We start from the raw sequence: 27,858 nt of genomic DNA, 5'->3' as shown, positions 1-27,858 counted from the left end.
GGTTGACAGGACTGAATACAGGTGTAAATGGGGTCCAATGCAGTTTGTGATGATCGGATCACTCGAACACCTTTCAGAGGTACGCGTTGGACAACATCGATGGTCATCAAAGTCATGTTTTAAAAACTGAGTGATTCAATGAACAGTTCTGAGGAAGACTGGATTTGCCAAGTTTAGTGACATTAAATTGAAATAAAGAGAATTTTAAAAAGTAAACGTAGTAAAGTCAAGTAAACTGTAAATAACTGTAAAAATCATATCCAGAATATCAAGCATAGCCAACATATCCAGAATATACTGTACATCATATCCAGAATATCAAGCATATCCAGAATATACATCACATCCAGCATATCAAGCATATCCAGAATATACATCATATCTAGAATATCAAGCATATCCAACATATCCAGAATATACATCATATCCAGAATATCAAGCATATCCAGAATATACATCACATCCAGAATATCAAGAATATACTAGTTAGTGATTTCACAGATAGTTAACATTAATATTAACATTGTGGTAGTCTGAAGATATCATTTTGTACAAAAATGGATTCTGTTAGACAGAAATATCAGCTTCTGCATTGTTTTTCATTAGTAGTTCATCCAATTGTAAAAGTAGGATGTACAAGTCAGTGTGTATTGGTCACGTGCCTCTGACACTGTCATTGTGGAAAAATGCTGCGATAATGCATCCAAAGTTCCCAAATTTTCTGAAGAAAAAAACATGCTTAGTCCTCAGTATTGAATAAAGCACCGGGTGCTGACGTCTTTAAAAGTATGTCGCTTTCATCGCAAACAACTGTAAAAAATATGTTGGCTTTAAAAAAATGCTTTGGTGGACACATGGCCAACTGTGGTATCATCTACTCTGTATCTTTTGAAGATTGACGGCATGTGCAAACAAAACAAACCACAGTTGGTTGCTGTCAATCAGATGGTTCCTTCCAGACTAACTGGGTGGTTCTCAACCAAAATAAAATTAATTTTGTTCATAGTGTTTGTTTATGCAAAACCAGCTATCCTGTAAAGTTTGTCCCAAAATAGCTGTACAAAAAAATACAGTATAATGTATATATTTGTGCATGAGTCTTTTTTCCTTTTTAGTATACAGTATCTTGCATTGCCATGCAACAATATATATAGTGTAAAAACACTATTTTTACACTACAGATAACACTATTCCAAATCAAAGGTCACATAACACACACCAGGTGTAAATGACAGTTTGTCTTGAGTGACAGATGTTAATATCAGGTGTACACAAGGCTTAGGGCATCGCTGTGGTTGTCGTACTGTACATACACTTTGTAGCGCTTCTCACTATGGCTGGGGGTTTGAAGGTATACATTATGGCTAGAATGAGGGCAGATTTAAGCACAAAGCAGTACAGGATAGAGGCAGCAAAGAGATGGAAAAGGCCTGGGGCAAGTATCCAGGTGACCCAATGGGGGGCTGGGGCCTCACATCTTACCCACCATTGAAACTGATGGCCCTATAGGCAGCGTGGAGAGAGACCAGATACAAACAGATGTGTGAAAATGCGAGTTGGAAACACACAATCACTCGCTTAAACTTGGACTGATACCACCACTTCATACTCATCCTAACACGCACATGAAGCTGGAGTGTAGAATGTGTTACCTTGGCAATACAGTTGATGTGTGGTTGTCCTCGTGGTCTCAGCCCGATAACCTGCGTGCGATAGGAAACATACAGTACACACTGAACAAACATCTGTAGATAAAGACAACATTGGACATTTCACAACGTGGGCTAAAATGTTTGACCGTCTCCAGGGTGAACCATGTGGTTTAACAATTCACTGAAGAAATGCAGACATCTGTGAACACAGGCCGAAGCTTTAAAGGTGTGGTGTGTCCTTTTTGCACCATTTATAGAACGGGCGATGGATGAATGGCATGAGAGAGATGTTTGATATAGCGAGAGAGTAAAAGAGAGAGAAAGAGAAACATATAGAGAAGAAGAATAGCAGAGACAGAACAGGAGAGAGATATAGTGGCAGAGTGAGATTTTTTTGAGATTTTAAAGGCGCAGTTCTTGATTAACAGCGGCCACTAGCGTTGTATTATAGATTTGCCACGAAATCGCTCAGTCCAAACACGACGGTGGCCACCAGAGTACAAAAAGATGTTGTTCTCATGTTGACACAGGGAAGAGATTTTGCGGGCATTAGAAAGACTGTAGAAAGAGCTATGACTTTGTATTACATAAAATAAAAGGTTTGTGGATTTTAAGTTTAAAAAGAAGGATAAAAGTCAGGCAGGAGCTAGGACCTGTGTTAATATTATAAAGACTTTCCAGCAGAGACGCGTTAAGATCCGCGGTACTGAGGCTTTTAGCAGATATGTACTCACAGATATCTATGGAGATACTTTCCAGCAGAGAGACGTTGGAGAGAAGGATCGTCTAAAAATCACCCCTGAGGATGCTTTGATTCGGATCAGTATGTGAGTAACAAACTAACATACCAAGATATGTTTTGTTGTAATATTAGCTGTGTGACGGAGAATTTTTGAGCGCCATTGTTTATCTGGAACCGCTTTAATATTGTACTCGTCCAGATACTGGAGAGAGAGCGAGCGAGAGTGCGTTTTACTCTTTTACGCAATGATGAATAAACTTAAAGTTAATCCGCGGGTCACATGCGTTCCGCACCGGAGAGCACAATCCGTACGGATCACGGATCATCCCGCGATCCGTTTCACCATGATACCATGTAGAGTTGTTTGTCCGTTTAGGGCTGCTGTACAAAACATGGAGGCGAATTCAACGTATGAAGGGCTGCTCTGTATGTAGATATAAATAGCTTATTCTAAGGTATTACAAACTTAATGGCTCATTACGTAAGGTCTTTATACACCTCTGAAGAAATAGTTTTGTATATTATATTGCATTTCTGTCAATAGATCCTCCTAAAAATGCCGTATTGTTCCTTTAAGTTCACCTTTGATGAAAAACAATTATTTTTTTTAATTACATTGGCAAAGATTCCACTGACTTGTAGTAAGCGTACTCAATTCTCAGTCAAGAAGCTACAAGACCCAAGAACATAGGTAGTACACTCACAGACCCCTGGTCCAAAAGTTAGTTTTTCCATGTTTTCCAGATGTAAAGAGAATGCCAGCAGCCTTTAGGGGAAGAATCCAGAATCCATCTTGTCAAACGAACTTCATTCAACAACTGTATATTAGAGACTTTGACACATATCAGGTAAAGGGATTTTTTCCCTACAGTCTCGAAATTTTCCAAAACTGGAGTACTAAAGGACAGCAAACAACTTTCATCTTCTTCCCAGCCTTGCACAGCCGCGCTTACAGTGATTGAGGGAAATATGTAATCACGCCCCATTGTCCATTGACTGGGTTTTCCAGAAAAGTCAAAAAATCCGCTCTCAATCCTGTAGATATTTCTGTCTAAGTGTAATGCACTTTTGTAAGAAACAAATTGATTTTACCCCACTTCTTTGACTCAAGTCCTCCACGTCACTTTTCAGGATATGTCCCAGCTTATTGCACCCGGCTGCCAACAGCCGCATACGCACATTTTCAGAATTCAACAGTCTTGAAGGCAAAAAGGAGTTAAAGAACAATGGCTCCTCTGGTAGCCAATACCCAGCGGGTAAATCAGATGGTCTTGAAATGGAAAAAAACCTTCCAAGCCTCCAAGACTGATCTATAGAAAGGGGTAAGATCCACCATTGCAGTCTCCTGTAACTGCATTAAAAACAAGTGTTTATCAAAGCCCATTCCACCAGCCCTTCTCAAGAGACATTTTGCAGTGTCCATCCACGCAGAGTTGTTATTATACAATAATCTTTGAGCTGTTTGTAATCAAAAAGTCATTATCCTTGATTTTATGTCCACCAGTCCCTGGCCCTCTTCCTGTACTGGAAGATACAAAGCAGACGACCGTATCCGGTGTTGTCCTCACCAAAAAAAGTCACCGACCTCCTCTGAATGTTCTGAATTAGTACTGCAGGTGGCTGGAGTATCCCCAGTTTGTGCCAAAGAGTAGAGGCCAATAAATTATTAGCAACTAAAACTCTTCCCCTGTAGGACAACTGGGGTAGCAACCATTTCCATCGAGACAATCTGGTACACACTCGCTCCTCTACACCCTCCCAATTTACCTTTTGGTGCTCACTTGATCCTAAATAAATACCTAAAATCTTTAACACCTCCATTTTCCAACTAGGATTGCCCAAAGAGCCTCACTTTTATCCTAATTAACTTTAGCCGATGAGGCTTTTTCATAAACGTTAAATAGATTGGACAGTGCCTTAATGTCTTTTGCTTGATTCACAAACACAGTCACATCATCAGCATAAGCACTTAAGTGATTCCTGAACCCTGAGAGCAAAGAGGTCAAGTAAAACCAGACAAAACCTTACGTAAATTTAAAAGAAGAGGCTCAATAGCTATGCTATACAATTGTCCCGATAGAGGGCATCCCTGCCTAATACCCTTAGAAACTGGGATTGGACTACTTAATCCACCTCCCACCTTAACAATACAAGCAGCATCTGTATACAGTAATTTGACCCAATTTATAAAACATTTACCAAAACCAAACGCATTCAAAACATTAAAAAGATAATTGTGATCAACATGATCGAAAGCCTTTTCTTGATGAAGGGAAATTAGACATTCATTTTAAAATCTTAACAAATATCTAAAATATCCAGAATAAGAAACAAATTATCCATTATTGTCCTTTTTGGAATACAATAAGTTTGACCTTTATGTATAATTAAGTTAAGATGTTCTTTAAGTCTATTAGCAAGACACTTGATATGATTTTATATTCTGTGGTCAGTAAGGCTACGGGCCTCCAATTTTTTAGAAGGGATAAATCACCTTTTTTTGGTAACAAAGATATAACAGCACGTTTACAAGAAACAGGTAAACAACCATCTTTTCTGCATTCACAAATAACTTCATATAAATCTTGACCAATAATGTTCCTGAAACGCTTATAAAGTTCAGATGGCAACCCATCGATGCCAGGGGATGGCCCAGTACCAAGCTGACCAACTGCAGCAGTAAGTTCTTGAAAAGACAGTTCAGTATCCAGTGCAGTCTTAGAATCAGAGTCTATCTGAGGCAAATCTTGAAATAACTGTTCCGCACAGTCAGAGTCACACTGATCAGCAGTATAGAGAGAAGAGTAAAAAGTCACTGCATGACGCCGCATCTCCATGACATTACTAGTCACTCTCCTATCAGGAAGACGAAGACAAGCAATCTGTTTTTCGCTCTAAGTTGAAGAAGTACGCACTTGGGGCATCCATATCAGTAACAGAAATAAAATGGGACCTCACTAGAGCTCCTTTCACTCTTTCATTCATCAGTGAACCCAATTCTCTTTTTTTTTCCTGTAGATTTTTCAACAAATTGGGTTCATATTGATTCATTAATTCCACCTCTATGGAAGATATGTCCTTCTCAATAGAATTAATAGTTTCTCTCAACTTGTTTGTGGAATTAGCAGTGTGTTGTTGACAAAACAGCTTGATGTTTATCTTCCCAATTTCCCACCATTGTTTCAAACTTTCAAAAGAGCCTTTACACATCTTCCATTGTTGCCAAAACGTTTCAAAATGTTTACAGAAATGTACATCTTGAATCAACCTGGTATTAAAATGCCAGTAAGAAGACTTCTTAGCACACTTAGACATAATTATATTAAGAGAAACTAAATAATGATCTGTAAAACCCACTGGAATGATAAAATAATCAATGATTCGACTGCTAAAATCATTAGAAACATAAATCCTTTCTAAACGTGCTGCGCTAACTCTATTATCCACCACTTTACCCAAGTATATTGTCTTACTTGTGTATTTTTAATCCGCCACATATCCAAGAGTTCTTTCTCTCTGATTATTTTTGATAGTTGAGATGAAGACTGAAAATGGGGGAATTCCCCACTCAACTTCATTGGCTACATCCCTATGTGTTTTTGCTATTCTTTTGTTCTATTAATTCAGATACCAGAGCACGCTTATGCTCACCCCTCTCACCATTAATATTAAGTGAGCCAACCCTCAATATTTCCATATAGATAAACGGAAGAAAGAAAAGACAAACTGGCAGATTTAATGAGAAAAACACCACGTGATGCATGGATGGTCGGTTATAAATGTGCTTTTGACATTCTCTTTTTCTCCAATTTTCTCAGGAAGGAGATCCACTCCCACAGTCTTCTGAAGATAAAGCACTGAGTTCACAAACTTGTCTACATCAGGGAACTATTTGCACCACGAGAGAGAGTGAGCGAGAGCGAGAGCGAGAGCGAGAGAGAGAGAGAGAGAGAGAGAGAGAGAGAGAGAGAGAGAGAGAGAGAGACTAAGACAAAGTGAGAGAGTGTTAAATTTATGGACTCAGTTATGATAGAGTGACAGAGAAAATGACAGACAGAAAGAAAGATAGAATGACAGCCAGGGTGATATACATACAGACAGAGACAGTGACAGACAGATAGATAGACTGATAGATGGAATGACACAGAGAGACTGTCAGACAGACAAACAGACAGATAGAAAGGAAGAGGGACAAACAGACAGACAGAAAGAATGAGGGACAGACAGAGAGAGATAAAGATAGATAGACAGAAAGACAGACAGAATGACTGACAGACAAATAGAGCGACAAACACACAGAATGAATGACAAATAGAGTGAAGATAGAATGACAGCTAGACAGATATATGGATAGAGAGACAGAAAGATAGAATGACATATAGACATAGTGACAGACAGACGGAAAGACAGAATGACAGACAGACAGAAAGAGAGACAGACAGGGAGACAGATAGACAGATATACTGACAGAAAGATAGAATGACAGACAGAAAGGAATAGGGACAGACAGATAGAAAGAGGGACAAACAGACAGATAGAGAGAATTATAGACAGACAGAATGACTCACTGACAGACAAATAGAGCGACAAACACACAGAATGAATGACAGATAGAGCAACAGACAGACAGATAGAAAGAGGGACAGACAGACAGAAAGAGAGACCGACAGACAGAAAGGAAGAGGGCAGACAGATAGAAAGAGGGACAGACAGACAGACAGAAAGGAAGAGGGACAGACAGAATGACTGACAGACAAATAGAGCGAAAAACAGACTGAAGGAATGACAGATAGAGTGACAGACAGAAAGAAAGAGAGACAGGCCAATATAGTGACAGACAGACAAACAGAGTGACACTTCAGGGAGACAGCTAGACAGATATACAGACAGACAGATAGAATGACAGAGAGATAGACAGACATAAAGAGAGTCAGAAAGAAAGAGAGACAGGCAGATATAGTGACAGACAGATGGAAAGAGGGACAGACAGACAGACAGAGTGACACACAGGGAGACAGCTAGACAGATAGACAGACATAAAGAGAGACAGAAAGAAAGAGAGACAGGCAGATATAGTGACAGACAGACAGAATGAATGACAGATATAGTGACAGACAGACAGAGAGAGATCAATAGAACGACAGATAGCCAGACATATGGATGGATGGATGGATAGATAGAAAGAGGGACAGACAGACAGAAAGAGAGACCGACAGACAGAAAGGAAGAGGGCAGACAGATAGAAAGAGGGACGGACAGACAGAAAGGAAGAGGGACAGACAGAATGACTGACAGACAAATAGAGCGAAAAACAGACTGAAGGAATGACAGAGAGTGACAGACAGAAAGAAAGAGAGACAGGCCAATATAGTGACAGACAGACAGAATGAATGACAGATATAGTGACAGACAGACAGAGAGATCAATAGAAAGACAGATAGCCAGACATATGGATGGATGGACAGATAGAAAGAGGGACAGACAGACAGAAAGAGAGACAGAAAGGAAGAGGGAAGACAGATAGAAAGAGGGACAGACAGAAAGAAAGGAAGAGGGACAGACAGAATGACTGACAGACAAATAGAGCAAAAAACAGACTGAAGGAATGACAGATAGAGTGACAGACAGAAAGAAAGAGAGACAGGCAGATATAGTGACAGACAGACAGAATGAATGACAGATATAGTGACAGACAGACAGAGAGAGATCAATAGAACGACAGATAGCCAGACATATGGATGGATGGATAGATAGAAAGAGGGACTGACAGACAGAAACAGAATGACTGACAGGCAGTTAGAAAGATAGTTTGCATGTCCCTCTATCGGTCACGCTATCTTTCTTTCTGTGTGACAGACAGAAAGATTGAATGACAGATCGAATGGCAGACAGACAGACAAGTATATGTGACAGTGGTGGTGAGCATAAGAACACACAACTCACTCGATTCATTTTGACCAGGATGCACGGCTGACCCTCAGAGTAACCAAACGTACTATCGGCCAGTCCAGAGCACTGTCGCAGCAGACTTCTCTTAAACCTGCACACCTTCTTCTCCTGAACATCATCCTGCTCAAAGTACATGTCCTCAGGACAGAGCTCATTCCCGTCCTGCACCGAGTCATCGTACCCTGAAGTGACAGAGAGAACGGAGACGCATGGAGTCACAGACATTCAGCAAGGGTCTCACACAAACATGACTCATCCCAATACAACAGCTTAAAGACCTCATGACACTTTGCTTTCCTGTACCGACTGACGTATTTTCTACTGTAACGTGAAGTTCATTCTAGAGATATTATTATTGGACAAAAACGTTGCTGATGATGCCTCTTGGTCCATTTGCAAGAGGAAGACACATTAATGGAATTCAGATGGATTTTCTTATGTTCTTATCTGTATGCATTGCATTTACATGAACGCATTTGCGCTATTTTGTCATCACTTCAAGGGGATGATCTTTTAACTACATGTATTTCAAGAAGCTTTACATGTAAAACAGTGCTAAAAGGGAGAGAAAAAAAACATAGCTATAGTGTCACATAGTATAGCTGGAAAGCAAATGTATAGAGAGATGAAGAGTGATTTATACTCACGCTTCAGGAAGGACTCCAGGTGCGTGCCGTATGTGTTGTATTGCTGGGGAATGGAGCGGTTGAACGTAATTTCCATGTCCTTCGGCCTGATCACCAGCCCTGAAGACGCAACACCAATGCATAATATATAGAACACAGATCTAATGCAGATTCAGTCACCAACAAGACGTGTAAAAATTCAGTTTCGCAGATATTTCGGTCATTTGCTATACAGGTATGTCAGAAAATTGTATAGATTGGGACGCTAAAGGTGGGATGGATCTTTTAGTCTGATAAATGACAGATGGGCTGAAACCTGAACAGAGATGAAGAAATGCCATACTTCACTTTTAATATACAAAATGATGCTTTCCATCATATGTGTCATACGTTTTATCACATGCTGACGCTTTTGCAACGTATAAACACTTATTCCATGACCTTTGGATCTCTACTGGCATCTCTGTTTGAAACACAGCATTCTTAAAGTCAAATTACATTTCCCGCAAAATCCAACCCTGATAAATCATAACTCACCATTATAACCTTACCGTTATGTGACCCGGAGACAGTTCTGAGCACTGATCTTTTGTGCACTTGCTCTAGAACTGTTGATTTCTTCAATAATAATGTTACAGATTGCAGTTCTTCAGGTTGGAATAAGTGTGCCAGAATGAGCGCTCATTAATACCTGCCTAAAAAACAAGCTGGATACATTGACTGTTCTGATAATTGGACCACATCTTGTCTGAAATGATGTCCAACTGTGATTGTACCGAGAACATTCTGTTACTAAAAGCTTGTGGAGGGGACTAGTGGGAGGAATAAATTGACACTTGGGGAAGGATGAATGATAGAGAGAGAGAGTCTCACATTGGCGGGTTTAACAGCGCTAGAGGACAGAATTGGAGCACTCTCGTGGTAAGCACTCTACACGAGTGTGTGGGTTACTGAGTGTGACTGTGCGTGTGTGTGGGAGGTTAATGGATGATGTGTAACACACTGCTGAGACTGCTGTTGTGTTCTGATGGCAACAGAGGTAACTGTAAAAATAGCGCAGAATAAATCACATCCGCTATTTGGAACATCTGAGTGGGGCTATATTGTAGATTTTGAGGTGGGAAAAGAATCGATAAATTGATAAGCTTTTTACTACATATACAACTTAAAGGGATACTTCACCCAAAAATGAAAATTCTGTCATCATTTACTCACCTTCGAGTTGTTCCAAATGTCTTTGTCCTGATGAACACAGAAAGATATTTGGAAGAATGCTTATAACCAAACAGATCTTGCCCCCCTTCACTCCCATAATAGGAAAAATTACTTTATCTTGTTTTTTGTTCTGTTGAACAGAAAAAAAGACATTTTGAAGAATGTAGGACAGCAAACAGTTCTGAGGCACTTTTGATTACCATTGTATTTGTTCCTACTATGGGAGTCAATGGAGGGCAAAATCAGCATTCTTCCAAATATCTTTCTCTGTGTTCATCAGAACAAAGAAATGTATACAGATTTGGAACAACTCGAAGGTGAGTAAATGATGACAGAATTTTCATTTTGGGTGAAGTATCCCTTTAAATGACTTTAAACACACATAAACACACCATACCAACAATCTGACTTCTGAATATCTGTGCAAAAAACAACACCAATAGTCTATATATCTCCCCCTTTACATCTTACCAGAAGCGCAAAACTTTATTTTCATTATTTTCAGCAATATTCTGTCATTTCAGATCTTTAGCGCAATTATCTCACCAACATCTAATATTCGATATATGTGACCCTGGATCACAAAACCAGTCTTAAGTAGCACGGGAACATTTTTAGTAAAAGACAAAAATACATTGTGTGGGTCAAAATTATCGATTTTTCTTTTATGCCAAAAATCATTAGGATATTAAGTAAAGATCATGTTCCATGAAGATATTTTGTAAATTTCCTACCTTAAATATATAAAAACTTTATTTTTGTGAGTGGATGGTCTGCCACAGTGCCCCTGATTAACAACTTCAAAGGCAATTTTCTCAATATTTCGATTTTTTTGCGCTCTCAGATTCCAGAGTTTTAAACGGTTGTATCTCAGCCAGATATTGTCCTATTCTAACAACTCATATATCTATAGAAAGTTTATTTATTCAGCTTTCAGATTATGTAAAAATCTCAATATTGAAAAATTGACCCATAAGACTGGTTTTGTTGTCCAGGGTCACATATATTGTTCATGCAGCGTTCCATGTGACCGTAAAGATATTTTAATTTTGACATAAAATAAAGAAAACTATATAAGCATAATAAATGCATAAGCATAAAAAAGGATAATAAAAAGTATACACAAAATGAACCGAATTGAGCACTGTTATACAATATTTTGTCCAGTTACAGTCTGTACTTCAGCTATAAAGTCTGCTTCAAAATTTTGGGAGAACACACATAGCAACCATACTACACAATGGTATGGTACCGTACGCCGTATTGATTTCATAATAATCAATGTATTCCCACCAACAGTGCTTAAAGGGACAGTTCACCCAAAAATGACAATTACGTGTCTTCACTGTTTCAAATCTGTATGAATTTCTTTGTTCTACTGAATACAAAAGATATTCTGAAGCATGTGGGAAACCAAACAGTTCTGGGGCACCATTGACTACCATAGTAGTGTAATTTCCTACTATAGCAGTCAATAGTGCCCCAGCACTGCTAGTTGACAAACATTCTCCAAAATATCTTCTTTTGTGTTCAAGTTAACAATAAAATGTATACAGGTGTGAAACAACTTGAGGTTGAGTAAATGATGACAGAATTTTCATATTTGGGTGAACTGTCCCTTTAAGAGAGATTTTTAGGTAAGCAATCTTCAGAGATGATTGATTTCTGAATTATTGATCTCAACTGGGCAGGGTCCCACCAAACAATTTTTTTTATTGAAGCACACTGTTGAAGTCCCCGTGAAGCGGAACCATTTTTACTTCCGTATTCTGACGCATTTCCGAGTGAAACGGCATTTCAAATGAGAAAAAATAGTGGCCGTGGTTTATTTTTTACTGCAATTTGATTGGACATACAAAAACAGTCATAGCATTTTGAAATGGAACTGGCAGCAGACTGACAGTTGAAGGGGAGGAGTTAACAGATGCACCGCCCAAGCCGTCTATCTTAATCTATAGTCACTAGAGGGCGTAAGTGAATTTTCAGATTTTAACTAAAGATTATGAGGGCACATGAATTTTAAAAAGAGAATGACCCACATTGGTAAGCTTTTTAAAATATACACTGCAATATTTCATGAAAAATAGGAATAGTCATTTTTTACTTCACTGGGACTTTAGAGAGTGCACATTTAAAATGTATTCCACTTTAAAAATGCTCTCAACGCAATAAAAAAGCAAATGGCATTTCAAATTACTTAACAATAAGAGTATAAATCCTGCATCACAATTTTTCATTATGCATCTATAACATCGTAATGCATCGTTGTGGGATTGTTACCTGGATTGGCCACTCGGTCCCTGTACTTGGGAGTGTAATCGTCCAGAGTCTGTAGCATCACCCACATGGTGAGAGTGAACATGCCCGCCAGGAATCCATAGAAGACCAAATAAAAGAGGAAAATAAGAGCTACAGACAGAAAGAGAGAAAAGAAAATTAAATTCTATAATTCATTCAGCCTTGATGGTTGACTTTTATTTTAATGTCAAACAACCAATGGATAATAATTTGTTTTCTTGTCATAAAAGCCTCATGTTATGTTTCAAAATCACTTGGTTGTATCAGCGGAGCATCATGTAGTCACGTACTGGAAACTATGGTGTAACTAAGGCATTCATGTAATAAATATATTCAATAAACATCTTGAAGATCACATAACAGTAAAAAAGTGTGGAGTGGACTGGATGAAACTACAATAGTTCTGTACCACACCATACCGTACTGTATGGTCACAAACGTATGCGTGAGAACAGACGGGAGGTCGGGGAGGAGGTGAAATTGTAATATGAGGAATGTAACAGCTGAATGGTTTGGATAAAGGCCAACAGGTGGGAAGAAAATGAAAAACAGGGTGGCAAACAATCTGTTCCAGTACAGGTAGATATTTTAACGTCTTATCCCAGAATTTTTGTGACAATTGTAAAGACACTAACTCAATTTCTCCAACATTCAGAGCAGCTCTTAAAATGTGAGAGAGCAAACCAGATGCATTTAATTCTGATTGAATCACTTTGTTTTGTGGTCAAATGGAATTATATGACAAAGTATATGACCAATTTACTACATAGCGGTGCTGGTTTCATGTCTATTTTATAATAATAAAATAGTCCCTGATTAACTGTAAACAGCAATAGAATGTTTGGTTTACATTGCTAAAGGAGGATTTTTACTTCTGCATCAGACCTACGCCGTAGGCAACATGCCGGTTTTAGTTTGTACTTGTGCGCCGTTGTCCGCGTCGACAGGCAATGCCCACTAGGCGTCAGTGTCCACAGGAGTGTTGCTTGTGTAACCAAGACAAGAGCCAAAGAAGTAGTGATGGGAAGTTTGGATCATTTTACTGACTCGGACCTTTGAGTCTCGTACGCTTAACCAATGCAATCAGAGCCGGAAAGAGAATTGATTAGTTGACCTCCCGAGTCTTCGGGTTTGAGTCGTTCGTTCATCACGTGACAGCCCCCTACGCTTAACCAATGCAATCAGAGCCGGAAAGAGAATTGATTAGTTTACCTCCCAAGTCTTCGGGTTTGAGTCGTTCGTTCTTTTGTCACGTGACGTGACAGCTTTGGACAGAGAAATTAGTTAATTTACTAATTCCAGTACAGGACCCATAGAATGTTGTGCAATGCGCATGCGCGACTGAACGAATCACTCCCCGAGACGACTCGTTCTTCCCGAGTCACATTAAAGATTCGTTCAAAATGAACAAATCGTTCAAGAACGACCCATCACTACAAAGAAGAAGAGGTTGGTTGTGTACGCAGTTTGAAAAGCATTTAGCAGTGATAGCAGCAAGTCATTTTTGCAGCTTAAGTTGTTAAATACAGAAGAACACGTAATTGATTTAAATAATTCGTTCGGAAAAGCGTATGAGTAAACCCGACGCTTTCGCAGAGTTTTTTGACCTGAAGGGAAGGGGGTTCAAGCAGACCGATCACAGCGCGTCTCTGTGTAGGCTACGGTGTAGGTCTGATGCAGAAGTAAAAATTGCACTAAAGGGTGGTAGTGAATTGATACACAGTAGGGATATTGCGGTGATGTAATTTTCCCACCGGTTAGTCGACATGTATAAACACCGGTTGTATCGGTGACACCGGGGGTGGGGGGGGGGTTGGTGTGGGGTGGTCGAAGATGTGGCCCTGCGCATGATGCATTTTACTTTCAGTTTTAAAATAGCAGCAATTCGGGAACGGAAATTGCTTGAATTAATGGTGGGTTCAATATCTTAAAAAAACACAAAAATATAAACAAGTACAATGACATTTGCTTATATTAAACACAGACCATACAAAACGAATAAATCACAGCACTCATCAAGCAAAAAATGAATAAGTAACAAAAATAAAAACATTTACGTTAGATAAGTTGCCTATTTTAACAAAACGAGTAATCACAACAACAAATAAATAAATAAGAAATGACTAAGAAGGGAATATGAAACGCAAAACATTTATGTTAAATAAATAAGAAACGAATAAGAAGAGAATACGGAACGAAAAACATTTATGTTAAATAAATAAGAAACAAATAAAAAAGGAATACGAAATGAAAAACGTTTACGTTAAATAAATAAGAAACGAATAAGAAAGGAATACGAAACGAAAAACTTTTGTGTTAAATAAATGGCAAAGCACCGGCTTTTGAAAATTAGAACAAAAAGAAAATTAAACCTTAACCGGCTCTTGACGACAGTGTCAGGACCCGGCCTCGAACTCGGGTCTCTGGTGTAAGGGATAATCACTACACCAGTCGAGCCACGTGGTATTAGATGGAACCCAGAAGATATAGGCAGACACAGCAGATTGAGTATTCCAGTTTAATAAAATAAAAAGCCAAAAGCAAACGCAGGGTCTTCACAAAAGTAAATAATCCAAAAGGTGGAGAGGTAAATCCACAAAGTCCAAAATCAAAAAANACCTCGTGATCAAAAATAGAACAAACTCAAAAAAGGCAGGGTTCACAGGGGAACAAACACATACCAAAAAAAGGTCACAGTAGAAATCCAGTCTCGGGAAGCAGGCAAACAAGCAATAGTCCACATGGGTAGAACACACAAGGTTGAGTTCAGACATACAAACATAGTGCAAGGAACTGAGGAAAAAGTAAGGTTTAAGTACTACACGGGAAAACAAGGCACAGGTGAAAACAACTACTCAAATTAAACAGGGATCAAAACCAGAACACAATGGGGACTCCTAGTGGCCAAAACAAAACATGACAGGCAGAATGGTGACAGAATCCCCCCTCTAGGAACGACTCCTGACGTTCCCACCGGGTCTATCGAGACCACGGGCCTTGAACTGTCGAATAAGGTCCGGGTCCAATATATCCTTGGCAGGAACCCAGGAGCGCTCCTCAGGACCATAACCCTCCCAGTCCACCAGATACTGCACGGATCGTTGCACTCGGCGGGTATCCAGTATCCGGCGGACGGTATAAGCTGGTTGGCCCTGGATGATGCGAGGTGGAGGAGGGGGTCTGCCTGCCGGGACAAAGGGAGAAGACACAACAGGTTTTAGCAAGGATACATGGAACGTGGGGTTAATCTTAAGTGAACTAGGCAAGTATAGCCGGTAAGTAACAGGGTTTACTCTCCTGGCTACCCTAAAGGGTCCGATGTATTTCTGGGCAAGTTTGCGGGACTCCACTCGTAGGGGCAAGTTCTTTGTGGCGAGCCATACCCTCTGACCAGGGCGAAGGGTGGGACCGGGTCGGCGGCGTCTGTTGGCCTGCCGTTGGTAAGACTGAGAGGCACGTAAAAGATTGTGACGGACCTTTCTCCATGTGAGTCGACAGCGTCTGATGAATGATGTAGCTGAGGGAACACCAACTTCCACCTCTTGGTCAGGAAACAACAGGGGAGCATAGCCAAACTGGCATTCATGGGGAGACATCCCAGTGGCAGAAGAGCGTAGGGTGTTGTGGGCATATTCTGCCCAAACAATGAATGAAGACCAGGTGGAAGGGTTGTTCGAGGCCATGCACCTGAGAGTAGTCTCCAGTTCCTGGTTCATCCGCTCCGTCTGCCCGTTAGACTCAGGGTGGTACCCAGACGACAGACTGGCTTCGGTTCCAAGGAGCTGGCAGAATGCTTTCCAGAATCTAGAAGAGAATTGGGGGCCTCTGTCCGAAACTATATCCTGGGGGATACCGAAAACCCGAAAAACGTGGATTATAATCAGGTCAGCAGTCTCTTTAGCAGAGGGTAATTTGGGCAAAGGGATAAATCTGGCTGCCTTGGAGAACCTGTCAATGACGACTAGAATCACTGTGTTGCCTTGGGATGAGGGAAGACCAGTGATGAAGTCCAGTGAGATGTGGGACCAGGGCCGATGGGGAATGGACAGCGGATGGAGTAACCCCTGAGGGCAGAGACTGGAGGTCTTATTCTGGTTGCATATGTGGCATGCCTTGACGAAGGTGCTGACATCCTCTTTGATCGTGGGCCACCAGAACCGTCTTCGGAGGAACTCGAGGGTGCGATCGATGCCAGGGTGGCAAGTGAGGCGGGAAGAGTGTCCCCAGAAGAGAACCTGAGCACGTACAGCCTTAGGGACAAACAGACGATTGGGAGGCCCTCCTCCTGGATCCGGTTCCCTGGCTAGGGCTTGTCGCACTGTTCTCTCAATAACCCATGAAACGGGTGCCACGATCTTGGTGTTGGGGATTATGGGTATGTCAGTGTCGTCTCGAGTGGTGGGAGCATATACTCGGGACAGGGCGTCAGGCTTGAGATTTTTAGAACCGGGCCGAAAGGTTAGGAGAAACTGGAACCGGTTAAAAAAGAGGGACCAACGTGCTTGTCTAGAGTTCAACCGTTTGGTTTGTTGAATATACTCTAGATTCTTATGGTCCGTGAGTACTTGAAAAGGATGTGCTGCCCCCTCGAGCCAATGTCTCCACTCCTCTAGAGCCAATTTGACCGCCAGGAGCTCACGGTCTCCTACGTGATAGTTCCTCTCTGTGGGTGTGAGCCGGTGCGAGAGAAAGGCACAAGGGTGGAGTCTTTTGTCATCACCTCTCTGGGACAGTACTGCTCCAACCCCCACTTCAGATGCATCTACCTCCACAACAAAGGGCTTGTCCGTATCAGGAAGCGTCAGAATGGGAGCAGAGATGATCCGCTGCTTAAGGTTCACGAAGGCTGCCTCAGCTTCCGCCCCCCACCGAAACTCAGCGACGCCACCCTTGGTAAGGGCAGAGAGGGGAGCTGCTATAGAGCTGAAGTTTCTGATGAACTTCCGGTAGAAGTTCGTGAACCCGAGGAAGCGTTGGACTTCTTTGAGAGACGTGGGGGTGGGCCAATCTGCTACCGCCTCAACCTTCTTTTGGTCCATCTGGATAACGGCCAGGTTCCACTACGAATCCCAAAACTGTACTCGAGAGGCATGGAACTCACACTTTTCGGGCTTGACGTACAAGTGGTTATCGAGAAGACGTTTGAGGACTCTTCTGACATGCTCCGTATGTTCTTGGGCGAGGCCGAAAAGATGAGGATGTCATCCAGATAGACGAACACAAAGAGGTTGAGCATATCCCGGAGCACATCGTTAATAAGGGCTTGGAAAACAGCCGGGGCGTTGGTCAGGCCAAAGGGCATCACCCGGTATTCGTAGTGACCGGTGGGAGTGTTAAAAGCTGTCTTCCACTCATCGCCTTGCCTGATCCGCACAAGATGGTATGCATTCCGCAGATCCAGCTTGGTGAAGAGGGATGCTCCTTGCCAGTAACTCAAAGGCTCGTGGCCATGAGGGGTAGAGGGTACCGGTTACGTACTGTGATGCTATTGAGCCCTCGGTAGTCGATAGCAGGGACGTAGTCCCCCATCCTTCTTGGCCACAAAAAAAACCTGCCCCTGCAGGTGAGGTGGACGAATGAATCAAGCCCGCTGCTAGGGCATCCTGGATATAGGAATCCAATAGCAAGCCGTTCTGGCGGAGACAGAGAAAAGATCCGGCCCCTGGGAGGGCAGGTGCCTGGAAGCAGATCAACGGTGCAGTCGTAGAGCCTGTGGGGTGTAACGTAGGTGGCCTTCTGTTTGCTGAACACCATCTTAAGGTCATGGTAACACTTGGGGACTCGGACAGATCAATGGACTCTAGAACCTCGGGAGAAGGGTCAGGGGAACTCGAGAATAGGCATCTGGCATGGCACGTGGGGCCCCACTGGCTGATGGACCCCACAGCCCAGTCAATGTCCGGATTGTGATCACAGAGCCAGGGGTATCAAGAATGAGGGGGAACTCGGAGAGGGGATGAGATGAAACCGTATCATCTCCTTGTGTCGAAGGATAGTCATGTCGAAGAGGGGTAGTAGCTCGGGAAACTAGGCCTGGCCCCAGAGGTCTCCCATCCAGCGCAGTGACCTTCAAGGGAAAGGTAAGAGAGTCAGTAGGGATGTTGCATTTTCTTTGGCCCAGGTACCGATCCATAAAATTTCCTGCAGCACCAGAGTCCACCAGCGCTCGTAGGGGTAGCTCTTGATTGCCAGGAGAGGGTGACTGCAAGAAGGAAGGGGAGTTGGACGGATGGGAGGTGCTTACATTCCCCGTTACAGTTCTCCCTGGTCTGCACGGGTTGGGGCGTTCCCTGAAGCTCGGGACAGGCATGACGGAGATGACCGGGTCTGCCACAATACAAGGCAGCAACGTTCTCTCATCCGACGGTCTCTTTCTGTCTGGGAGAGGCGAGGTACGTCCCAGTTGCATGGGTTCTGGAGGTGCTTGTGAGAGAGATGGATGGAACTCAGGACTGGGACCGGTGGAGAATGGGCAGAGAGGTCTGCGATGAAATTCCCTTTCTCTCAGTCGGTTGTCAATGCGGGAAGCTAGTTTTATCAGGTGCTCAAGACCTTCTGATGGTTCCCGGGTAGCAAGTTCATCTTGAATTGAGCCAGAGAGACCGTTCAGGAAGCATGCCATGAGTGCCTCATCATCCCAGCCGCTCCCCGCTGCAATCGTCCGGAACTGGATGGCGTAGTCAGTCACACTGCGATGGCCCTGTTGGAGATTTAGTAGCTTCCTGGACAACTCTGGGCCACTGGCAGGGTGTCGAAAGACTCGCTTGAACTCCTCCGAAAAGGCAGAGTAGCTGGAGCAGCAGGTACCTTGAGCCTCCCACACAGCGGTGGCCCAAGCCAGGGCTTTTCCAGACAACAACGTGATGATATATGCAATCCTCGACCGGTCAGTGGGAAACGAGGAAGGCTGCAGTTCAAACGAGAGTGAACATTGGGTAAAAAAGCCTTTACAGGAACTCGGGTCACCTGAAAATCGCTGAGGTGGTGGAAGGCGAGGTTCCACCCCGGGGTTTAGTACCATGGGGACTTGGATGGACTGGACTTGAGCGGCAGGCGCCGCGGGAAGTCGATCCGACATCCGTTGAACGGACTCCAGCATCTGTGACAATAGCTGGGAGTGTTGCGCCATTAAAGTCTCCTGTTGTACCAGCATGGCCTCGTGGCGTTGAAACGCCCCCTCGTGGCGAGACAGTGTAGAGAGGATCTCCTGTGAGCTGGCTGCCTCTGGGTTCATGATGGCACTATGTTTCTGTCAGGACCCGGCCTCGAACTCGGGTCTCCTGGTGTAATTGGGATAATTCACTAACAACCAGTCGACGCTACCATGGTATTTTAGATGGAACACCCAGAAGATGATATAGGCAAGAGCACAGGCAGAGGATTGAGTATTCGAGTTTAATAAAGATTAAAAAGCAAAGAGTCAACTGTCAGGGCTCTTCATAATCATGAATAATCCCAAAAGGTGGAGAGGTAAATCCACAAACAAAGTGCAAAAATCAAATAAACCCTCGTGATCAAAATTAGAACAAAACTCAAAAAAAAGGCCAGGGTTCCCAGGGGAAACAAACACAATACCACAAAAAAAGGTCACCGGTAGAAAGTCCGAGTCTCGGAAGGCAGGCCACGCAAGGCAATATTTGTCAATGGGTATTACACAACACAAAGGTTGAGTTCAGGACATACAAGACTTAGTGCAGGAGGGAATGAGGTAAAAAGTAATGGTTTAAGTCTTGACACGGGAAAACTAGGCAACAGGGTGGAAAAAACTACACTCAAATTAAACAGGGATCAAATATCAGCGAAACAAGTGGGACTCCTGAGTGGGCACAAATTAAACAATGCACAGGCAGAAATGGTGACAGAATCCCCCCTCTAGGAACGACTCCTGACGTTCCCACCGGGTCTATCGAGACCACGGGCCTTGAACTGTCGAATAAGGTCCGGGTCCAATATATCCTTGGCAGGAACCCAGGAGCGCTCCTATATATATATATATATATATAAGTAAATAAAAAACTAGACAAAAAATAAATCAGACAAATAATAAATGACACTGTCATTAAATTATCAGTTTAGTGCCCTACATTAACCCAGTCAGCTTCTGCCTTCGATAGGCCAGGCTGAGTGAAAGATCAGCCCATGTTAAACCTATGGTTCTTCTAGACAACATTATGTAAATTTACAGTATACAGTTTTGGATTCACCATGCAAGAATACTTTTTTCATTTAATAGCTCGATCTACATCCAGAATAATTTACATAAAAGGACACGTTATTGAACCAGAGCTCAGATGGTGACAACTGTGGTGTCTGAGCGCATCCAGAAGAGCAGGAGGAAGCTGAGGGGGTGGAATGGATTGGGGGTGGAGGGGAACGTGGAGGTGTTGTGTAGGGTCGATCAGCGACACTCCCACACTTTTACTGTTTGATCTACGCTTCCGGTGATGACGTATGGAGCAGACTTGTGGAAATCTGTGGAAAGATGAAAGAGGTTATTATAATGACCTCGGAGTTTAACGTTATGAAAACAAACTTCTTGAATGTAATGTAAGCATTAAAAAACATTGTATGTAACGGAATCTGTTTGAGGCTCCAGAATACAAAGAAAATAAAGACCAGTTCTCTATCCACGCCAAAACCATCACTTTAATCCATAGTCTGAAAGATGAGTGCTGTGTACAGAAAAGCATTTAAAAGAAAGTCTGAATCTGCCCAGAAACCTACTGGGGAGCTGTCTGACTAACATGAAGCATCTCTAGAGAGCTTCAGTGCCTTAATCTACAAACAAAGATGTGGACTCAAACAGTTAAAAGACTGAAGAGTTGAGCTTCCTTCTCCAAACACACTGCCAGCAGCTACCAGGTAGTCCCTTTTGTGTCTGGGAGCTGTACAACCTCATCATAGAAAAATCACTCTGGGGTAATGAAGATGTACACTTTCATGAGGCATCTGACCCCAGGTGATCTAAACAACTGCTTGGCGTTAAAAGAAAAAACAGTCAAGTGAGAAAACGGGAGCAGATATCAACCGCTTACCCAGAGAGGTAACAAAATGTTCATGGGCACTCAAGGTCTTCATGCAGCGTTTGTTTTTGTAGTCCCAGATCCTCAAAGTTTTGTCATCAGCACAGCTCATAATAAACTTCCCTCCGGGGTGCACAAGTACCCCGCGCACCCAATTATCGTGGCCGACCTGAAAAAACACCAAACAAAAAGGCTTCAGACAAATTCGGTCGAAAATAGAATTATATCAGACAAACAGTCACATTATCCCCCGCAGAGAACCGCAGCTATTTCACTAAAGCTACTCACCAGGGTCATAAGGCACATGCCAGTGCTCACATCCCACATCTTGATAGTTTTGTCTCTAGATCCAGACAGCAGGAAAGGTCCAGGTTTCCCACTCTTCTTGGTCTGGCAAGAAAGAACAGATATGAAACATCTTAACACGTCGCGCACACAGCCTGCACTAAACATGTAAATATTTAAGGTACGTCCTAAAATAAATGAAAAATGCACCGGTGCCTGGGCAAGTCTCTTACACACAATAGGGTTATGAAAATGGCTCTATTAAGACTAATGCACCATACACAGCATCAACAGAGAGGCTCTACTGCAGGTGCATATATTACAGACATCCAATAATAAACACCACTTGATAAATCACTGATCCCTGGATACTGCACATGGAAAACAAATACAGAAACCCATTACACGTCTACTCCATAATATATCAAAAAACTATATTACAATATTAAATATAAATATGAAATAAGAGCAGAGGTGTTATAATGCATTTAGATGGATTTCTATGCAAGGTTTTAGTTTTCTCTGTGACATTAACATTAATCTCTCAACAATAATTTTGCTTTTAGTGTTGACAGGCTGGCATGCTCAGACAAGTATGTTCAATCAAAGAGCGGCTGTAAATGAAATACGGACCATATCAGACAGTGTTAATGATGTCAAAAGATTCTGGTCTTTAATTCTACCTCAACTGGTTTAACAGACAACGAACCAAAATTACATGGCCTAATATTTTTTAGTAGCACAGGGGAAGTTCTCCTTACACAACAATAGTAATAACTGTGTGGGTAAAAGGCATCCCACATGCTGTAAGGGCTAATGCTTCATCAGATAAATAAGAAAATGCACACGGTTGATCATAAGACTTGCAAAAATTAAAATGGTACTGTCTTCACCTTAGGCTTAGGCCATCAAGTGCTAATCCCTCCGATATCATTTCATGGCCGAGTTCAAACAAATGCCCGTTTCAAATTTGGTACAAATCATAGGGTACATAATATGTTTACAGGGCACTGCCAAAAACAGTCTATTATACAATCCTGTATTACTACATCTTTGGTTTCGAAATGTATCCATGAAACCAAGAACCCAATGTCAACCTAAATTTAAACGTTTGTTTAAAAACGATAAACTGATTGTTACAATGCCGTCTGAGGTTACAAAAAAATGTCATATTTATATGAGAACAGATTTCATGCAGCCTCTGTAGCAGAAATGAATGCAGAAAGCACCACACTTATTAAAATGATGTATAACAGGACAACATCAATTGTCTCTGACAATTGTTTTTGAGATGTGCTCACCTCAGAGCCAGTTGCCTCCAGGATAGTGGGATGGGCACTTTCAGGGGCCCATGAAATGCACTCCACCACATGCTCGTGCTCCCGTAGCTCGGCCTTGCATTCTTTTGATGCGACCACCCAAACACGTACCGTCTGGTCATTAGAACTACTGGCGATCAGGGTCCCGTCCTGGTTGGGCCGCACCATGCGTACCCATTCTCTGTGGCCAGTGAATGTCTTCACACAGTACCTGCAAGTGTAGATGACATGATTTAATTTCACTTGAATTAATGGGGTTCGATATATTGATCTAACACACAATGGAAATAAAAAAGAATTGTCCTCTTATTAACTCTAGGTTTTGTATCCAAGTAAATGAAAGTGCTTTACTATTAGCCTGCCAGTATGCCCAAATATTAATTTAAAGGCATGTTAAGCTTAAATATAGAATTTATTAAAGTACTTACCCAGTGGCCACCTCCCACATTTTAATGGTTTTATCCCTTGAGGCAGAAACTATATGATCACCATTGGGCATAATAGCTACAGATGAAACATTATGGTCATGTCCTGAAAAGAGGAAAAAAAGGTTTTACTCGATGTCATTCAAAATCTGATCAAAAACTACACTGATTGTCCAAGACAGAAACTTACAGACAGAACAGAAGACAGAATTTAATTAATTCCGCAACTAAGCACAAAATACACCACAGAAATCCGACTGTCATGCACATTACAGTCTGACAATGACTGGTTGAGCTTTAGAACATACTGAACAATTTAATGGAGAATAAGAAGCTGCTAATTTGCTTTGGGCTGCTTTGTTCTCGGTGTGATGGAAAGAGAAGAGCTAATTACAGAGCGCCATATTTAAGATGCTGAATAGATGATGAAACTAAGTAGCCTAGAAAAATCAGTCTTAAATATGGGGGGGAGAGGCACAAAATGTTATCTCGTCTTCAAGAGGATAATTAAACTGCTGTCCAAATCTCCTAATCTTTGCCAAAGCGGCAAACCCACTTAGAGAGAGAGAGAGAGAGAGAGAGAGAGAGAGAGAGAGAGAGAGAGAGAGAGAGAGAGAGAGAGAGAGAGAGAGAGAGAGAGAGAGAGAGAGTGGGAAAACAAGGCACAGGTGAAAACAACTACTCAAATTAAACAGGGATCAAAACCAGAACACAATGGGGACTCCTAGTGGCCAAAACAAAACATGACAGGCAGAATGGTGACAGACAGTGCTTACATGTTCTACTACATGTTCTTTGCCAGAAAAGCCTCCACCATCGTCTTGTCAGTCAGCACTTCACTCTCCTCAGATGATGAATAAAATCTGACTCTTGCTGCTTGTTCTGCTTAAGCTGAATGCAGCAGCCGCACAACTGTAGTTTGGTCTTTGGGGCGTTGCCGCGGTGGACAAGTGATGTAATCGCTAATCGGTAGGCAGGTGGACACCCGTGTATCACCGGTGACACCGACTATCGCAACAAGCCTAATACACAGAATCATTAGGTGAAGCGGTCACTTGTGTTTTATTGTGAATGACGCTCGGCTATTGACCAATCAGAATCTAGGACTCAAATTAAATATTTTTAATAGGGAATAACCTTGGAATGCCACAGCTGGCCAATCAGAAGCAAGTATTCCAGAGCGCTGTGTAATAAAGCATGTTCATTTTCATTTTTCAGAAGATTTACAGAGTACTTTGGAGACTCCTCTGGGAATACAATGATATTCTCATGAGACATTTTTGAAAACCACTGGAAAGACTAAGAATTTAATATAAACTGCAGCAGAAAAACAGTAAAAGAGTGGAAAGAAAAGGACTTTGTGTGTTGTAAGAGCGTGAGAGAGCTATTGAGAGCAGTGGTGGTGCTGGTGGGTGGGGGGGGGGTCTTGGTTTAATTATAGATGCATTTCTTCTTTGCTGTGATGTCTCTGAGGTAGACTCAGACTATAAATAGCGTCTGGGGGCGGACGCCTCAGATGGCAGAGCACTGGCCTGAGGAGATGTGTGCTACTGTTCTCAGTCATAATATTCCTCTTGTGAATCAATCCTAAAGTGGGTACTCGCACGCTAGGTGTGCAAATGAACAGCCATCAGGACATCTCTCCACAGCATGTAGCCCAAATTGAAATGAATACAAATTGAAAATAATTGCATCATTATCTTCCTCTCGGGTCCATACGAACACGTATGACACAAGATTGATGTTGTTTTGTAGAATGAACAAGCCGCTCATTTTCAAAGAACAAAAGGGCACGAGGATGAATGTTGTCAAGCACTAAAATGACAATAAAAAGTTAATGTGATTGACAACCCAACATGTAATATATTTGATATTTCCAGATTCTATAGCTATGAATGAGCAATTGAGTTCCTAGACAAAACGTTAAATCTCTCGAGAGATCATTTAAAGGGATAGTTCACCAAAAATGTTAAATTCTGTCATTTACTCACCCTCAAGTTGTTCCAAAACTATATACAATTCTTGGTTCTGTTGAACACAAAAGAAGATATTTTGAAGAATGTGGAAAGCTAAACAGTTCTGGGGCAGTATTACTGTAACTACCATAGTAGTTTTTTCTGTACTATAGTAGTTAATGGTGCCCCAGAACTGTTTGGTTACAAACATTCTTCCAAATATCTTTCTAGTGTTTAACAGACCAACAACATGTAAACTGGTTTGGAACAACTTGAGGTGAGCAAATCATGACAGAAATTTCATTTTTGGGTGAACTATCCCTTTAACATTTTGTTTCATCATAGGGAGGCAAAAATACAAGAAGTGTTACCATGTTTCAAAAGTGTTAGACAATACCTTTTGAAGAAGAGAGAGAAGGGTAAAAGTTTTTTTTTTTAAGAGAAAATGTATACGTATTATCACATTAAGAAACTGTATACGTTTCAGTGGTAATAATTGAGAAAGAAAAAGATGCATTTTCAAATGTGAGCAAAGTCTGCAAATCCCATTTTTTGTCAAATCAAACACAAATGTTATTTGTTCTTGTGCATCTCATCATTGACGTTGGCATGATGCATCTTGTTGTGGCATATTTCCATAAGATTTAACAGCTTGGATAGAGATTTTCCAGTAACTTCTCACATGGATCTGTTCTCACTGTTTATCTACAATAAGTTTAATTGACTGAAAAAAGCAGCCCAGAGATCGTCATACATATCTATTTTCCCTGTCTTAAAACATGTTTTTTTAAATGGTATTCGATTGATTTCTTTGAGCCTGTCATTAAGTGCGTTTACAAGCACAGTCTTACTCCGATTATGCTTAATAAGATGATAACAAGTAAGGTCATGTAAACGCGTAAAAGGGTTTTCTTTTATTGGGAAAAGCTCATAAACGGCGTAAGCAAAACCTGCTCGGCAGAGGTAGTTTTTTTGCCCATTACTCAGATTCCGCGTTGCATGTAAACGCCTTTACCGGTTTTCTCCCAGTTTTGAACAGTACGGAAGCAACTGTAAAATAATGCATAAAAGTCCACTCTCAAATCATGTAGTTGATATAGAAACAGCAAAATGAAAAACTATTGTTGCATATGCGGGTTCTGCGGACATGAGAAGAGATATAAAAATACAGCTTCTGACCAATTCATGCAAGCTGATTTATCAGCAAATTAAGACAAATATACAACTTTCATTCTCTGAAAGTTAGTCTAGAGAAAACAGATAAGAAACTGAGGATATTTAATTTCTAAAGACAGCTGACACCGGGACATATTTACATTTTTTAAGGATTGTCGGGACACCTGGGTAAAGCAGGTTGTGACGGATAAGATTCAGACTCTCATGATGCTTCTGTTTGTCACGCATTATTCCTGTAGACAGCTGGTGTTTACTGGGGTACTCTACGAAACTCTGACGTTTTACTGAAGCTGATGTGGGAAGATGCAAATGTTAAGAAAAGACAACATGATGTAGAGATGAAGTCATGGAAGCTGCTTTTTAATTTGCAGAGTCCCTACGCAGTGTTCACTATTCACCTACACACACTAAGCAGGTGATTTCTGTAGAAGTTCACTACACATGTGGATACTATCAGATGATCCATTTCCACATAACATTAAATTGCAGGTTACTTTTTGAACACTGATTATTGTACTTGATAACAATTTTTTGTATTATTTTAACTAATAAAGGTAAGGAAAGCAGTACATACCATGTCAAGCACACTTAGCAGGGCACTATCAGAGGTTCAGGATGTACTCAAAAAGCAAGTGAGATGGGATATCAATACTGTGACAAGTAGCTGGCCATTGCGATCAGGAAGCTTTCCAAGTCATCATCACCTCACTCTCTCTCTCTCTTCCCATCCATTTGTCTCTCACTCTCCATCTCACTGCTCTTGCTAATGGCTCTTAAGTTGTATTCTGATTTTACTGGGTCAATACATACATATATTTAATATACATTTAAAAAAAAAATTTTTATTTAACGTTTTATTGTTCAATTAAACTACATTTTAAAACACAAATTAAATAAACCATTTTAAATAAGTCTATTAATTTCTCAATTTGAAAAGTTATTTATTTGTTAACATTTTTATGTTTTAATTATTTAATTGATCAATTGATTCTTCGTTTTATTGCTAATCGGCACGCTTGGTCCTCCATAGTATTATAGCCAATAAATTATATATAATTTCCTCTGGTTGAACAACTTCAGCTGCACGCAGCAGTTAACAGTTAAAATCCAGTACAGTACAGTCTTTCTGTCATGATCATTCACTTACTGCTATTAGCAAAACATTGTTGATGTTGGATGTAGATATTTATGAA

General features: G+C 41.3%; 1 protein-coding gene across 1 annotated transcript in view; it reads right to left on the bottom strand.

The window, feature by feature from the left end:
• Positions 1 to 27,858, bottom strand: part of atp1b3b (ATPase Na+/K+ transporting subunit beta 3b) — a 45,383-nt gene that overhangs the window by 4,767 nt on the left and 12,758 nt on the right. Inside the window, exons 2-5 of the mRNA XM_057350298.1 lie at positions 12,465 to 12,593; positions 8,991 to 9,089; positions 8,338 to 8,525; positions 1,653 to 1,703 (exon numbers count right to left, since the gene is read on the bottom strand). Of these exons, the coding sequence (XP_057206281.1) occupies positions 1,653 to 1,703; positions 8,338 to 8,525; positions 8,991 to 9,089; positions 12,465 to 12,593 (467 nt within the window). The remainder of the gene's footprint in view (positions 1 to 1,652; positions 1,704 to 8,337; positions 8,526 to 8,990; positions 9,090 to 12,464; positions 12,594 to 27,858) is intronic.

Source organism: Triplophysa rosa, linkage group LG14 (genome assembly GCF_024868665.1).
Source record: "Triplophysa rosa linkage group LG14, Trosa_1v2, whole genome shotgun sequence".
Taxonomy (NCBI): domain Eukaryota; kingdom Metazoa; phylum Chordata; class Actinopteri; order Cypriniformes; family Nemacheilidae; genus Triplophysa; species Triplophysa rosa.
Note: the sequence above shows the minus strand (reverse complement) of the source record. Positions and strands in the feature narration are given on the sequence as shown.